General features: G+C 46.1%; 1 protein-coding gene across 1 annotated transcript in view; it reads left to right on the forward strand.

The window, feature by feature from the left end:
* Nucleotides 1-8,018: 8,018 nt before the first annotated feature.
* The window catches only part of LOC306956820 (guanine nucleotide-binding protein G(q) subunit alpha), a gene marked incomplete at both ends in the record, with an annotated part of 104,349 nt that continues 96,318 nt past the window's right edge, over nt 8,019-16,049 (forward strand). The window contains one exon of the mRNA XM_079548133.1: nt 8,019-8,154. Within this exon, the coding sequence (XP_079404259.1) occupies nt 8,019-8,154 (136 nt within the window). The remainder of the gene's footprint in view (nt 8,155-16,049) is intronic.

The following is a 16,049-nucleotide window of genomic DNA, read 5'->3' on the forward strand; positions in this document are numbered from 1 at the left end:
GTCCTGAATTTTGAATGACTTTCTGCACAAACAGCAGCATATCACTACATATTCTAGCATATATTACAAAGTGCAGTTTCTTCACAAGCAGAAAAGAGGCATGTGGCTCACCAGCATTAAATCACTGCCTGGATTTTTATTTCAACACTATGCTTGAATATAAGACTGAGTATGCAACTATTCTTATATGAGATAGACTTCTACCTCTGCCCATGAAATCTTTCCACTGAGTGTTAAGAACAGGTATTCAGCTCTCTGTTTCATTATAGATTGACCAAACATGGAGAAGGAGGGAGGGGAGGGACATGAGAGTAGGAGAACCAGGAAACTTCTGCCATATTTTTAAGAAAGAACCGTAGCTACTAAAATGAAAAGTTGAATTATGCCAGAAAATTAACAAGTCCCCAGAAGATGTCCTACCTACAGCCCTGTTTCAGGCTAGCGAAAAACAAGGATCCATATAAAAATGTACATATTCATGCTAGTGCCTGTCTCTACTGAAGCACAAGCTACTTCTGAAAATCATATAATCATAATGTCACCAAGGTTGGAAAAGATCTCTAAGATCATCCAGTCCAACTGTCCACCCATCATCAATATTTCCCACTAAGCCACGTAGCTCAGTACGTCTGCATGTTTCTTGAACACTTCCAGGGGCCGTGTCTCCACCACCTCCCTGTGCAGCCCACTCCAGTGCCTGACCACTCTCTCAGAGACAAAGTAGTTCCTGACCTCCAACCTCAATATCCCCTGTTGCAACTTGAGTCCAGGAAGAGGTCCCTAGTTAGTTACGCTCAGTGTAACATGTATTCTCTCACATACACAATTCAGTAGCAGCTTTTAGGTTTTTTTTATCTTTGTGTCTTTTTGGCTCTTATCAGTGATAATTCCACAGAGCAAAAGGAAGTCATAACAAGATGCAACTTTTTCCTTTAACTTCTAGGAGCCTCATCCGAAACAAGTAGGAGTGAGTCCTGTGAGTCCACTAAGATGATCAGAGGGCTGGAGCACCTCTCCTATGAAGAAAGGCGGAGGGAGCTGGGCTTCTTTATTTTAGAGAAGTAGGGTAGCATGGTTAGGTTGTGGTAGGACTTGATGATCTTTAAGATCTTTTCCAACCTAAGCAATTCTATGATTTTATGATTTATCTTTGTGGACCCATCAGGACAATCCAGCTTTTCTGCCTAATTGTATATGATGCAACTGTGGCGAGGGGAGCACTATGCTTTTTCCATGTAAATCCCATAGATTAATGACTTGTTTCTCAGCACAAACAGATACGAACGGCAAAATGTTCCCAGCATAAATATAAGGGCTTTGAATATACAATGCAATCCAAAACATAGTTAGAATTTTCTGTGTATCCAACCTAAAGTTTAACCACAAATTCCAAAAAGGTCTCAAATTTTCATTGAGAAACAGATGCATTAAACATCTTGGAGTAAAATAAAAAATCACCTTCTGCAACATCTTTAAACATATCAGCACCAAAATAAAAGCAAGACGTCATATTATTTTTGTTAGTTCTCATGTTCAAAGTTAACTGGCTTTGGAAGCAGACTAATGGAAGTACAGAAGCCTAAGAGTATGCTTTATTATCATACTCTGCAGTAATAAATATGCACTTAAAATAATACGTATATAAAATATCTTGCCATTCAATGCCCTGTATATGTCCAAGGCAGAATTTTCAAGTGTTCAAAAGCCTCCTTTCTCTCTTTCTTCACATAAATTAAAGGAGTGATGTTGCCCTTTTCCCACCAGTGACTTTCTGTATTTCCCTCAAGTACTATCATATATTCACTCGTCTCCTTCCTTGAAGGAACATTATCTAAATTCAGTGTTAGGTGCCAAGGGAATTTTACTAATATACAGCAGGCACTGCACTGCCATCATTAGCCGTGCATCTCAGGCATGAGAATCTCCACGCCAGATGGGCTGAGGCAACATTCTAACTGGCTATCTGTGATAAACCAAGTTTCACAACACACCTGCATTTTTACTTCAGTACGTGATGGAGTGTCTCATTTCCTGCAGAAGTTCTAAATGGATGCCAATTATCTGCTTTCTGCTAACTCAGTCTTTTCCACCATTTAAAAAATGCTTGCAGAAAACATACTTTTTTCAAGTATTTGTGATGGTTTCACATTAGACTTCAAAAATGTCTATTTTTCTTAGTATTACAAGATTTTCTGGTAGATTCACACAAGAAGATAGTAAAGTACCTTCACTGTTACTGTATTTCCACTTAGAAAAAGACCTTGATTAGTCATTGCCTCAAGATCCTTCTCTACAGTCACTTTAAAACAAAGACTGGAAATACTCTCCTGATGGACACCTACTATCATCTTATAAAATCACATGTAACAATAAAAAACATTTAATCTCTCATCCAAAAACACAATTGACCAGGTCATAATTTTAATCCTTCTATCACTATCACTCAGGTATCTCTTTTTTTTTTTTTTTTTTTTTTCCTTAGATAAGTAATCGAAACATCTAATTTCATTAACATTTGCAAATCAATGCAGCAAAGCATTAGATGTCTCTGTGACAAAACAAAACAAACCAAAAACCAAACAAGATATCAACACTATAGGTTAATAGGTAAGAACAATGAGAAGTCTAAGAGTAACTTACTTGGGATTTCTCAAAAAATGTTAAGTTCATAAGAATAAAAGCATCAGATCAGAAGTTGCATGAAAAATATGATTGAATGAGAACATAATAAAAAAGCATAAGAGGTATCTTGGCAGAAACGTAAGTATTCCCATGTTGCCAAAATATAGGTTTCATTTTAGGTGGCAGCAGTAGAGGAATGATATCGATTTCTCTCCATCCATTCTCCCACCAGAGAGAAATACGTTGTGAAAGATTTTGCTGAGGAGATCTTAAGGTATGCAGTTAACAAATCCCACATCATACAAATACAGTAGCCTGATGCACAACTATCATCCATTTCTTGATAAAGACAGCTGATGAACGAGAGGACAGAAGTTATCAGATGAGTCACTGACGGTAACACCAAACACTTAACCACTTTTCTTTACTGAATTGCTTTGACAGCATGATATGGAATAGTATTCTATCCATCTCAGAAAGTTGTACTGTATTAAGTGTTATTCTTTCAACGCTGTTCTACCAGCAGTTGGCTGATGCATCCAGTCCAGTAGGTGACTGCCTCCTAAGGTGGTCCTTACCACTCTCGGCTATTTCCCAGCGCCAAAAGCCTCAATTAGCAAGGTAACTTGGAGAGATACGCAGTGTCATGCTGGGTTGAGGAGTTCAATCAGCTGGTGAGGACCGAAGCCTATAGAAGAGAGGGCAAGGTGGGGTGGTGCAGGGGAGGGCAGGGCAGGACAGGGGATCACAGGGTGATGGAGGTCATTGGTCTCCCTCTGCTTCTTCTGCCCCACACGCCCACAGAGTGAGCAGCAGACGCTCTACCCGCAGCAGCCATCTCGCTCCCGGTCCCGCACTGCGGACCCCTCAGCCCGCGGCCTCAGCGCCGAGCAGGGCGCTCTGCGTGGCGGTAGTTGCCATGGTTCCCTCCTGCTCTTCAGCCTCGGCTCGGCCTCTCCCGCCATGGAAGAATAAGCAGTGGAGACTGTAACCTGCCCGGAGCCCAGGCTCGCACAGACATCAAAGAGAAACACCAAGCCGCACGGTGTTATTTTATGGAGGATTTTCTCTCGACCCAAAAAGCGGTCCTCGGAGAGCGCCGGCGTGGCACGCCACGTCCAGGCGCACTCCGTTTGGTGGCCGGGACAGGCATGGCGCTGTGAGCGCGGCCGACGGCGCGGGGAGCCGTTCCCGAGGCGGCTCCGCGGAGAAACGACCCCGTAGCGCTCGGGGCTGAAAGCGAAAGGCAGCGACGCCGGCAACACCGCGGCCCTCGAGTGAGGGACGGCGGGCAAAGCCCGCCACTTCCGCTGCGGCGCAGGAAGGTGCAGGAAGCGGGAGCGGCGCCCGGCCCCCGCGGACCCCTCGTTTCTCAGCGCCCCGTGCAGGGCGCTGCGCGGGAGGAGCCGGGGCGGAGGGGCGGCTCGCCTTGTTGCCAGCAGAGGGCGCCGCGGCTGCGCCGGACGAACTCCTGCTCCGGCGGTATCGCCGGGGTCGCGGTGCCGAGGTGGGACGGGGCTGCAGAACGTGGAGACCTCGCCCTGTGAACGCCCGAAAGCAGCCGCGTGTACAGGCGACCTGTAGACGAGAACGATTGTCGGGTACTTCAGGTTGCAAAGAGCGCTAAAAACGCTGAGCCCCGTGACCGCGTGCTGTGCAATGCTGCAACACGCGGGGTGCGCACAGCAGCGTCCCACGGGCGGTGGTAGGCAAAGACGGCGTTTGGGGAACCATAAAAGGTTGCACAGCTTTTGCACTTCCACGGAACTAAGTCATCAGTAAGAACTTCTTAATGTGCATTTAAGTAAAAGGAAATATACTGCACAAATGTACTTCACGTAAATTAAATGAAGAAATGCTTTCTTAAGCCCTACTCTGGTCACCAGTCTGACCATGAGGACTTCGGCAGACACGTGTTACCTGTCAATGGGTATACATGGGGAAATGCCAGGAAGGTGGGCTGACAAAACAAGGCATACTGGAACGTTTCAGCTGAGTGTAATGGCAGATGCTGGACGTCACAAGTAGAGAACCCACAGGTACTGTTTTTTCTTTTTCTTTTCTTTCTTTTCTTTTCTTTTCTTTTCTTTTCTTTTCTTTTCTTTTCTTTTCTTTTCTTTTCTTTTCTTTTCTTTTCTTTTCTTTTCTTTTCTCTTCTTTTCTTTTCTTTTCTTTTCTTTTCTTTTCTTTTCTTTTCTTTTCTTTTCTTTTCTTTTCTTTTCTTTTCTTTTCTTTTCTTTCCTTTTCTTTTCTTTCCTTTTTTTTTTTTTTTTTTTTTTCTAGCAAACAAACAAGCAAGCAAGAAACTCACAGAGGCAGCGGATCAGGAAGGTATTCTGGAAGGGCAACTTGACCTGTGCTTACGCTGTTGGTCTCTAAATTAATGGCAAGTACTCAGAAACAAGGCTGGAATGTTCTTGTACGTGGCATTTTGAAAACATCCGGATGCTCTATGGCAACAAGAAGCACCTGCGACACACTCCATCGCTAAGGACAGGATGCTGCTGCAGATGATTTGCTGCGGGAGCTGTGGGCTCAGGTGCTGCTGGATTCTGTCAGAACATCACAGAGAGTATGTCTCATGCAGAGAGGACAGAGAGTGACAATAAAAATCCTTACACCTATGAAAGGAAGCGATTCAAGTCTGTGATATAGAGATGTAAGGAGAGATGCGGAGATGATAAAGTGGTTAGTGGTTCCCCAGCTTCTGTTGGCTTCCGAGCAAGAGTGCTGAGGGCTCAGTGTGCTTAATGATGTGCTCTACTCCCCCTGTCCGCCTCACTTTTAATTTCCTGTGGCAGCATGTAGCACTAAAATGTCTCACAGACAATGGGTTGCTATGAGCCATGAGCTGGAGATCGCTTGCATAGAGCACTATGAAATTATTAATGTTATGGGGAAAGCTTATCGGGAAGTATCTCTGCAGGATTAGGTGGCTCTATGGATGGTGTCTATGGATCATAATTACCTGTACGGGTAATAATGGCATCTGTCATTTACTCATAATTTCTATTAAGATAAAATATTTATAAACGGTATTTCATGTTTCAAAACAAACGCTGACCATTATGAAGATGAGGGCTGGAGAGAAACTTCCTCATGGGTTTATTATCATGTAATTGTCCATAATGGGGGTTCTTCTGCTTTCCACTAAGTCAGAGAGCACGGGGCAGAGCAGCTCTCAGTGACTCTCTGCTGGTGCTGGAGCCAGGCAAGAAAGCACCTCCATTAGAAACCTGAAGATACTTATCCAGTAGAGATTAAAATTCAATGATGTCAGTGGGAGCTGCACATACAAATTACATTTATGGCCTCCTGGGTGTCTTTTCTCATTAAAAATGCAGAATTAAATGACAGTTTTGTGTTTGAGGTACACAGAGCACTGTGCATAGAAGAGAGTTGGTTAAGAAAGTTGAGTCAGACTTCATCACCCAGGGATTGCCTGATGACTGCAGTGCCCTCGGGCGATGGATGAATGGTTCACTTGTGGGTCACAAACTTATTGACCCATTCATTCGGATCCTTGGTGCAGCCCTGGTGCAGACGTTGCTAACCCAAACACTGTGTGCCACGTTCTATGCACAGTACTGCTGCACATACAGAAAGTCTCTTGCCACCTATTCTCAGACTGTAGGTCTGGTCTTTAGAGAAGGGCTCTGATACGATTAATATTACAAAGAATTTCTTCCCCTTTGGTCTCTTGTTAACATTATTTAAAAAAAAATGCAAGTTGTATCTAAAATTCAATCTCTAGAAATCTTCACTGCATTTAACATTAAGACATTAACCCAGGGACACTGGGTAGACAGACAAATACATTGCTATACTTATGTACACATAGGTTTTGTAATAGTATCATTTCTGATTAATAACTGAGACATGTTGATTTGCAGGGACAGAGAATCATAAAACCTTTCTGAGTTGCACTGACCATTCTTATACATCGGACATAAAACCCTACCTGAAGCTAGGTAGAAAACGTTCGTTTTCTAACGCAATGACAAACACGTTTTGGGCTCTCCAAATTAACTGACTGCATTATGGGGCTGATGATTGTGCTCTCCGCTTCCATCTCCACCGTGTCCCGCACAATGCCTGCACTGCCAGTCCGTGCGCGAAGCGTTCGGAACGCGCCCGCGGACCCACAGCCGGCGGTGGGGGTGCAAAGGGCACGGCGCGGGGAGGGTGGGGGAAGGCCTCGCAGCCGCCCCGCAGCCGGCTCGGAGCGGGCACGGTGCTGCGGCGGACAGCGCGCGGTGCGTCCCGCCGGGAGGGCCGAGGGCCGACGGCTGGGTTTTGGTGCGGGCAGTGCGCGGTGCCGCTGGTTTGCGGCTTTTCTATGCCGCAACACGGCATCCATCCCCAAGCTCGCGTTTCCCTGTGAAGGGGGACAGGCGGCTCCCCCCCTCCCCTTTCACTTCCCTGGAATTTCAGCGTTTCCCCTCTCCCGCGAGCCGCAGCCGAGGAGGACGGTGGAGGATCGCGGTGGAAATGTCCGTCAGCTCCCAGCACGAGGGCGGCGAGGCGCCCGAGAAACCGCGCGTCCCCACAGAACGGGCCGCAGCGGCCGCTGGCCGCCAGCAGTCGCCTTCCGCTCGCCCCCTTGTCTTTCCCCTTTCCTTCTCTTCCTCCTCCTCCGCCGCCGCCAACGCCGCGGGGGCGCCCGGGGGCAACGGGGGGGCCACCAAGCTGCCCTGCGCTCCCGGCCGCTCGCCCCCCGCGTGCGGCGGCGCGGGGGGGGGGGGGGAGTGCGTGGGAGCGGCGCTCCGCCATATTCCTGCCTCACCACGCCCGCGCAGCCGAACCATTGAAAAGCCGGGCTCGCCCGGCCCCTGCTGTCTCCTCTTCCTCTCCGCCAGCTGCTCTCCTCCCACCCCTTCTCCCGTCTTCCCTGTCAGGGCCGAGCAGAGCCGCGGTAGCTCAACGGCAGCGGCCGTCCCCGCCAGAGGGGCGGGCGAGGAAGCTCCCCCGCCGGGCGCGGCCGAGGTCGCTGAGCTCCGGCTCCAGCTCCAGGGCGAGGGCAGCGGCCGGGCGATGCCCGCGCGGAAGCTCGGCGGGCGCTAGCGCTCGGCTGCGGGCGGGGTGGGCGCAGCGAGCGGCGGGGGCAGCAGCCGCCGGGGAGTTCGGGGCTCGGCCGGGGAGCGCCGCTGCCGCCGTGGTGGAGGCGTCCGCGCTGTTCGGTGCACGATTGAGAGGAGAGGAGGTGTTGGGAGCGGTGGGGATCTGAGCCGCCCTGCCTCTTTCTTCGCCCGCGTGCGGCATCGAGGCGGTCTCCGCGTCTGCCCTGCGGTGCGCGGTGCGGACTCCGGCCGGTGCGGGCTTGCGAGCGAGTGAGTGAGTGAGTGAGTGCGTGCGATTTTAGGGGGTGGGGGCTGTGGGTGAACCAGTTAGGAAGAATGACTCTGGAGTCCATCATGGCGTGCTGCCTGAGCGAGGAAGCCAAGGAAGCCCGGCGGATCAACGACGAGATCGAGCGGCAGCTGCGCCGCGACAAGCGGGACGCGCGCCGGGAGCTGAAGCTGCTGCTGCTGGGTGAGTGCGGCTTGGCGCCGGCAGGCCTGACCCGGCTCGGCGCGACGCGGGCCGTTCCCGGCTGCCTCAGGGGAGCGCACCGGGGTCCCCGCGGTCGGGCCTGGGGCGGCGGCGGGGCCGGCCCGGCTCGCCCGGGCTCTCGCCTCCTCGGCCGCAGCCCTGCCAGAGAGCCGCCGGCTCTGCCCCCGTCGCCACGGGGCGTGGGTGCCCGCCGCGGTAGGCTCGGTGCGGGAGGGAAGCGGCCTCCAACATGGAGCTGAGAGCGAGGGACGGGAGGGGCGGGAGTCGGGGTAATGGGGAGCACGGGGGGAGCTGCCTTGTGCGGCGCCGGGAACAGGCGTTCGTTTCGCGGCCGCTGGCTCGCTTGGCGCATTTTTGTTTGTTGTGATTTGTATTTAATGAGGTAAACTGGGATAAGGGGTTGTGCTGGGGTTGTAGAGCAACGTTACAAACGGAAAAGAAACCACGAAGGCTAGCGTGCAGGCAAGGAGATGGGAGCAACCTGAGGCGTGCCGAGGATGACAGGATCCCGTAGTACTTTTGGAGCCCACCCACCCGTCAGGAAAGAAAGTCCTTGGCGCTGTATGTCTCTCATTAGAACGGTAGCTGTTGTTTTGGAGCTCCAAGTATGCAGCTGCGATACTTATCTAGTAGGAATTTGGCTTCTGTTAAAATGAGCCTTTTAAATTAAAATGTGTTTATCCACATCCTGTGTTCTGGCTGTGCAGTCGCTGCCCGGGGCTCAAGATGTGCCCTCACCGGTGCCAGGAGTTCTGGGGGAGGGCTGCTCTCATGACCTGTACGTGCGGCAGGGAGCGGGACAGAGTTAGCCGGTGCTTCCCTGTGCAAGTGCCGTTTGCTGCTCTGTGAGATTCACTGTGTCCTCCGACACGGTGGAAGGTTTGGGGCTTCTCAAACTGATACGGACAGTGGTGGAGGTGGATATGACTGGCACACACAGTAATCGCTGTTTTCTTTCTGGCCTGGTTCTGCCTGGTGACTGTTGTGGCTGTTTGGGAATTCACAATAAGAATGAACCAGGCTAGATACCATCCATACAGTTGAACAAATGCAAGCTTAAGTAAAATTACTGGGTGATGTACATTCACTACAGCAGAGACAGCTGGCATACCAGGCTTGTTAACTCAGGTCCAAACTTTTTAAGTGTTTCCATGCTTTTATTGCAGTTTTTCTCCCAAGCTTTCAAAGCTGCGAAATGTACATTGAGTGACACCTATTATCTGCCCAGAGAGCCCACTTACCCAATGCCACAGGCTATTTGCTGACACAGGGCAGAATGGGAGCTCCCTGGGCAATAGTGGCTCACTGGGCTGCTTGCAGGAATGCTTTCTGCTGGTGTAGGTATATTGTAGAACCACAGAATGGCTTAGGTTGGAAGGGACCTTAAAGCCCATCCAGTTCCTACTCTCTGCTGTGGGCAGGGCTGCCACCCACCAGCTCAGGCTGCCCAGGTTCCATCCAGCCTAGCCTTGAATACTTCCAGGGATGCGGCAGCCACAACCTCTCTGGGCAGCCTCTGTCAGTGCCTTGCCACATCTAATCTAAATCTCCCCTTTTTTTTAGTTTAAAGCTGTTCCCTTTTGTCCTGTCACTATCTGCCTGTGCAGAAAGTTGGCCTCCCTCCTGTTTATAAGCTCCCTTCAAGTACCGGAAGGCTGCAGTGATGTCTCTCTGAAGCATTCTCCAGGCTGAACAAGCCCAGCTCCCTCAGCCTTTCTTTGTAGGAGAGGTGGTGTAAGCCAGGTGTTCTGATGTGCCGGGAGAGATGTAAGCAAGAGGTGCCAGAGACCAGGAGGGGTGGGTTCGATGTTCCGCTGGGCAGCATCTCTGGCTGTCTTTGGGTAACAAAACTGGAACAGACATCATTACTGTGTGCACTTTTTTTTTGTGTGTGTGTGTGTCACGCTGTTGTGTTGGGCTGGAAGTGTGTGTGCCTCTGCAGCTGTGTGGATTAACACTTAATGATCTCATCATGTGAAATGCAGATAGTGGTGAACCACTGTTGAAGTCGTGGCATTGGGTAGAGGTTCAAGCTTCAATTTGTAAACAAATTTTGAGGAGAAGTTTTCTGAATAGTGGTTTATTTTAGGTGTGTGACTGGACTCTTTCTAGTCACTCTCACCGCTTCCCCAGCATCAGCAGTGCCTGGCTGGTGAGAATGTGGTCTCTGTGTGAGTTATTCATAGGAGAGTGAGAGAGACGGACATTTTATAAGTAGAAAATATTTATTAAAAGCTGTGAGACCGGCAGCATGACAGATGTCTGAAATTAAAGTTCTGTAATGAGACAGTAGAGCTCTTGCTAATTTAAAAATAAAAGGTGTCTTTCCCCCTCAAAACCAAAAGGACTAGCATGCTAATATTGCTTAGTTTTGTTATATTTAAACATAAGCAAACTCTTATTTTTTCCAAAAGTTCCGACGTCTGGGTCCCTCTGTGTGGTGTGGGACTGAGAAGCCTAAGTGGGTTAAAGGCTTTTGAAAATGAGACTAAGGTGTATCCCCTGGCTCGAAGGAGAGAGCTAGCCCAGCTTACACTGAGCTGTGCTAATTGGCCACGCATGTTCTTCTTCACTTGCAACAAGCCTGTGCTAAAGCTATTAACCTAAAAGGCTTTAGGGCACAGATAAGCAAATCTGTGCTGGATTTTTACTTCCACGCTTGAAAGTCAGATGCATGTACAATGTGAGGGGAAAAAAAGATAGCATTTTTGGATCAGAAGAGAAGTTCTGGGTTTTCTGGTGTTCTTCACACGTTCTGCCCACTCACCCCTTCACCCCACTCCAGCTGTTGGCATTGCAGTGCTTCCCTGCAAAGTGAGTTAGTTTTTTCCTTTCTCTCCTGGTTGTGCAAGTTACCATTTCTGAGTGACATGCACATACTGTGCCAGGTGCGCCCTGTGTATGTATTAATACTGATATCTTTTTTCTTTTTGTGGGGTCAGAGTTCAGTACGCTAAGTAATTTCTGGAACACTTTTACTGCATGCTAAGATTATTTTTAAGTGTTAGTTTAAAAATAAACCTCCTCTGCAATCAAACATTAAAATACGACATCTAGGTGCTTTACTGTACATCTTTGCTTCATTTTTGGGACAGGTGGGAACAGGAAAAAGTGTTGAGTTTCTTGTTAGTTTTTTACTGTTGCAATTCTAAAGAGACAGAACTTGAAACGTACACTGAAGAATGTTACAACAGCATCATAGTAGTTCTGCTAACAGAACTTGGCTGTAATATTTAAGGCACTTTGGAACAAAATCAGTCTTCCACTGACTTTGGTTTTAATCCCATGTATTTTTCAGATTCTTCTGGATTTCATTACTGCTGAATGCTTTGTACAACTGTATGATTGTTCTCCAGAGCTTTAAGTTGTTAATATCCATCCATTGTTTGCTGCTAGCTGTAAAAACACTTACATTAGTTTTATAGGTGGGAAGAAACGGGGCGTTTTAATGCGCTATATTGGTATATGCCAGACAAGATGCAGAGCATTCTTCATGTTTGTGTTTTAAGTGTGCATTTACATACTTGAGCATACCTAAGTTCCATGTTTTCTGTGTATTGTTTTGACTGTCATCCATGGAAATTTTGCTGGGTCTCAGAAAGCAGCACCTGAGGCTAAATGATTGTAGCCATAAGCCTTCAGTTCTGCACATCCCTGACTGTGTGCTGCATTTATTTACACTACATGCTGTTTTCTCAGAGCATTTTCTGAAATGTTTTTAAATGTCTAAAAAAGGTAATTCAGCACTGCCGTATTAGCTGGCTATCCAGAAACCTCGGCCAGGTGAAGTGTTGGAGGGGCTGACAGCATATCTACTGTTTAATGTCCTATTTGCTGGCAGTGTTATGTGCAAAACACATTTTTAAGAAGTGATTGTCCCTTCTGTCCGAGATAACAGAGGTGCAGTGCTGAGAGCTGCCTGATATTCGTTGTCTGTGTGTTGGAAAGGAAGCAGATAGAAGATAAGCCATGTGCCTTAGCATGGATGGCAGCTGGTCTGATGTGGAAAGGAGCTTCTGGGCACCTGGTGAATATCCAGTAAGCATGCAGGATATATATGTATTTGCTTTCCTAGACCACTTTCAGCTGAATTAAAGAATCATGTGCGACTCAGTGAATCAGCAAGGGCTTCAACTTTCTTTAGATAACTCCAGGAGGAAGTGAGCCCATTAAGTCAACAATGAAGCACGCTGGTCTTATATAATCTTTTCCTCAGCTAGAGAAACAAGCAAGCTTCCTTATTTTTACTGTAGCTGAGCTGCTCTGTGTGGTTTAGTTGAGCAGGACAGGGTGGCAGTTTCTTAACAGATGTTGCAGTAAATCTCTGCTTGTGCATATATACTCAGATATGTGTTTAGAAGTATGTGAAAATGAGAATTCTGAGAAGCCACACATAAATGAATTTCCTCTTTACGTTATGTGCACTGACTAAATCTCAGAGGTCTGGTCACACTGTTTGACGCGTTCTTTTTCCCTTTTTTCCTTAACATTTGTTGCAGATACTAAGCTGCTCAGAAACAGATTTCTGCTATGTGAAAATATGACTAGCCAACTAGAGCAAGTAACATAATAGAAATGTGAATATTTAACAGACATACTTTGTATGGCTGTTGATGTAAACCTTCTTACCATTGAGCTTGAGGACATAAATCTCAGACAGTAGTTTTCCAATCACATTCATTCAAAATTCTTCGAAGAAAAAGGTCAGAGAATACACACAAGTGTAGTTTGAGGTGTTATTTTTATAAACCTCTGAAGTAATCAAAGACTTTTTGTTGTATCTGTTTCAGTGCTTTGCTCTTTAAAAGAGCATTGTACAGTAGAGAGGCTCAAGTACATCTTGAGTATGTCAAATTATGTCCTCCTGTGGTGAAGATATTAACTGTGTTTGAGAAAATGACACAAATGTACTCATTCTCTGTGTTTTTAGTAGGCTGTTTTGCAGCTGCTTATCTCAGTATCTTCAACAGCAAAACTGGAAAGACAGTGAACTGTGAGGTAGGTTCACACATTTGCTATTAACCTAGAATGCTGAATGTTATTAAGAATCAGTCAGGCAATGAGTTGAGATCAGTTTCAGGAGTGCACTTGTGACCAAGCATTCTGGAGAACTTTGGAGTCTCTTTTACAGTCCTGTCTTGTGTTTGGCTTCATCTTCTTTCCCTTGTACGGTCTGGAATCCTTGTGCAGGTAGGCAGTACACCCTTCTTACAGATGGGAGTCAAGTGATAACACACATTTCATTCCTATTCTCAAAGGAAACAAGCACTGATATTGGGTAGTACATTCTGATTAACTACTTTCCATGCTCTGTTAAAGTATTAAAAAACAAACAAACAAAAAAGCTAGAACTGTAACCTAATTTGGCTACCTTGTATGTACTGGTCCATCCTCCCACTTGCACTGTGCACTTTGAAATTAGTTTGGTTAGGTACCACAGTACACATTTACAATAGTAAGGTGAGCAAGTACTGTATGTACACATCCTGACATGTTGTAACTGGGTTGATAAGTATCTCTATTCAGTGTATCTTCCAATGTTATCCTGGATGCAAAACACCTTGATGTATTTTATGATATACAGTTGTGTATGCCTGTACATAAATATCATTTTTTATGTACAGATATACATATATATATATAAAAGACATAATCTATTTTTTATTTGTATCTATTGTAGAGAGATTTTGTTTGCAGTGCTTTAAAAAGGTTTTTTGTTGCTGCTTTGGCTTTATTTTAGAAGTGATCTACACCCACTGAAACACATAAGAACTAATGTAGGGTTTTGATCGTCAGTGGATTTTATTCATAAGTCAGAGAGCCAAGAGACTCCAAATTTTTCTCTCACATTAAAGAACTATACAGAATTAGTGCAGGAGTGAAAAGCATGTGCTGAGAAGAGAATCTCTGAAGAAAGTACATTTGGGTGTATGCTGCAATGTTAAAAAGTTATAATTCTGCTTTTTAGCTTCTTAGCATTATTTTGCTGGTGTATAATGCCAATGCAGATTTTATAAGGGAAAATATTTCTTTTGAAATACTATGACAATCTGCAAAATTAATCCCAGGAAGGTGTAAAATAACTTGGTACAGTGGATGTGATTAATGATTATTAGCTTTGTTGCAGTAACAGAGAACTGTAAACACTGAACATTTTATTATCATTATTATTTTTTTGTGTGCTGAATGGTGTAACACTCAGGAAAGATCTGTTTTTGCTATGTATGAACAGCTCTTACGGGTACAATTATGGAAGTATTTTAGCATTCGCTGCTTATTTGGTCTAATTACAAAATGTCTGACTGGCACGAACCACGAGCAGGAAAGCAGTATAAAACAGGGGGATACTGAACATAGGAAACACTAGCAGGCCCTGTATGCAGTGTTTCTGGCATCAGAGTTGGAAGCATGAAGCAGGCTGTAAATATGGCTAAGCCCTTCTGAAGAAACTAGATGCATTAATGCCAGAATACACAAATCTAAGAGATACCACGGTTTTAGTAGTTTGAAAGTTACATAGGGAGTTCCAGGAAGATCCAAAATGTTTTTTGATCAAAATTGAAGATTAAATCTTGAGTGTTCTGGTTGCAAATTGTACCCCCAATAAGTAGTGTTAATATAGGGACTGAACTGAAGAGTTATTTTCTGAAGATGTTGTCTTTTGTGGGCTTGTGGAGGACAGATTGCATGGAATACTTAAACTGTTTAATTTGCGTGCTATGCTTAGTGTTCAGAGCTGGGTCTGGACTGCAGAGTTTTATCACAGAGCCCTTGTGTAGATGCAGTTGCCAGCAGAGAAGTGCTGTTATGCTGTTATGCTGTTACTTTCTGCGTTTGAGAGGGTGGTGTGTGGCTGTGCCAGAGGAAGAAGTGAAACACGTCAAACAAAGGTTCTGCCTTTCAGACAATCCACAGTGGTGGTTTGCCTCATCCTTCCCTGAAGGGGACATGATGTGTAGTATGTATATAGCTTGAGTAAAGCAGCAGGACACCAGGAAGCTTCTGAAAAACTCGCCCTCCTTGTGAGGAAGGTGAAAAAGATAGCAAAGGAAATACCACTGCTGCTTTTGTGCAACTGATCTGTGGCCATGGTGTTTGTAAGATAGGTTGACCTGCCCTGCACTTGGGAGAAGTGGTTAGGAGTGGGTCTGAACAGTTTTGTATAGTGCCTGGGACTGGGCCTGATTTCATCTTAGAATAAACAGATGGGGTAAATGTTCACCCAAAGAACCATCCTCGTTGATTATGTATGCCTGTTGTTTTATATTTTTGAAAATGAGGTGGTGGTTCTTGTCAAAATACTTCAGGATTCAATTCTAGCTATCAAAAATACATTGACAGGGGATTTATTTGTCTTTGAAGAAAATACTGAAAAGAACAGTTAGCATTTGAAATATATTTTATTTACCTTTTTAATTCTGAAATCTTCTACAAGAAGCCAATTCAGTTAGATCCTTAACTTTTCTAAAGCTAACTGAAAGTAGAGCTCTGATGAGCTTAGAATTTACTATTTTAGTTATGATACAGCCATGAAATCAAGAAAATCATAGAATCACAGGGTTGGAAAGGACCTACAAGATCATCCAGTCCAACTGTCCTCCCATCACCATTGCTACCACAAGCACTAAACCATATCTCGCAGCTCCTCATCCAGACGCCTCTTGAACACTGCCAGGGACAGCGACCCCACCACCTCCCTGGGCAGCCATTCCAGTGCCTGACCTCTCCCTGGGAGAAAAAGTTTTTCTTTATTTCTAACCTAAACCTCCTCTGGTACAACTTGCAGCCCTCAGGTCCTGTTTGTTACCTGGGAGAAGAGGCCAAATCCCTCTTCACCACAGCCTCCCTTCAGGAAGTTGTAGAGTGCAGTGAGG

The sequence above is a fragment of the Tetrao urogallus genome, assembly GCF_951394365.1.
Source record: "Tetrao urogallus genome assembly, chromosome: Z".
Lineage (NCBI taxonomy): Eukaryota > Metazoa > Chordata > Aves > Galliformes > Phasianidae > Tetrao > Tetrao urogallus.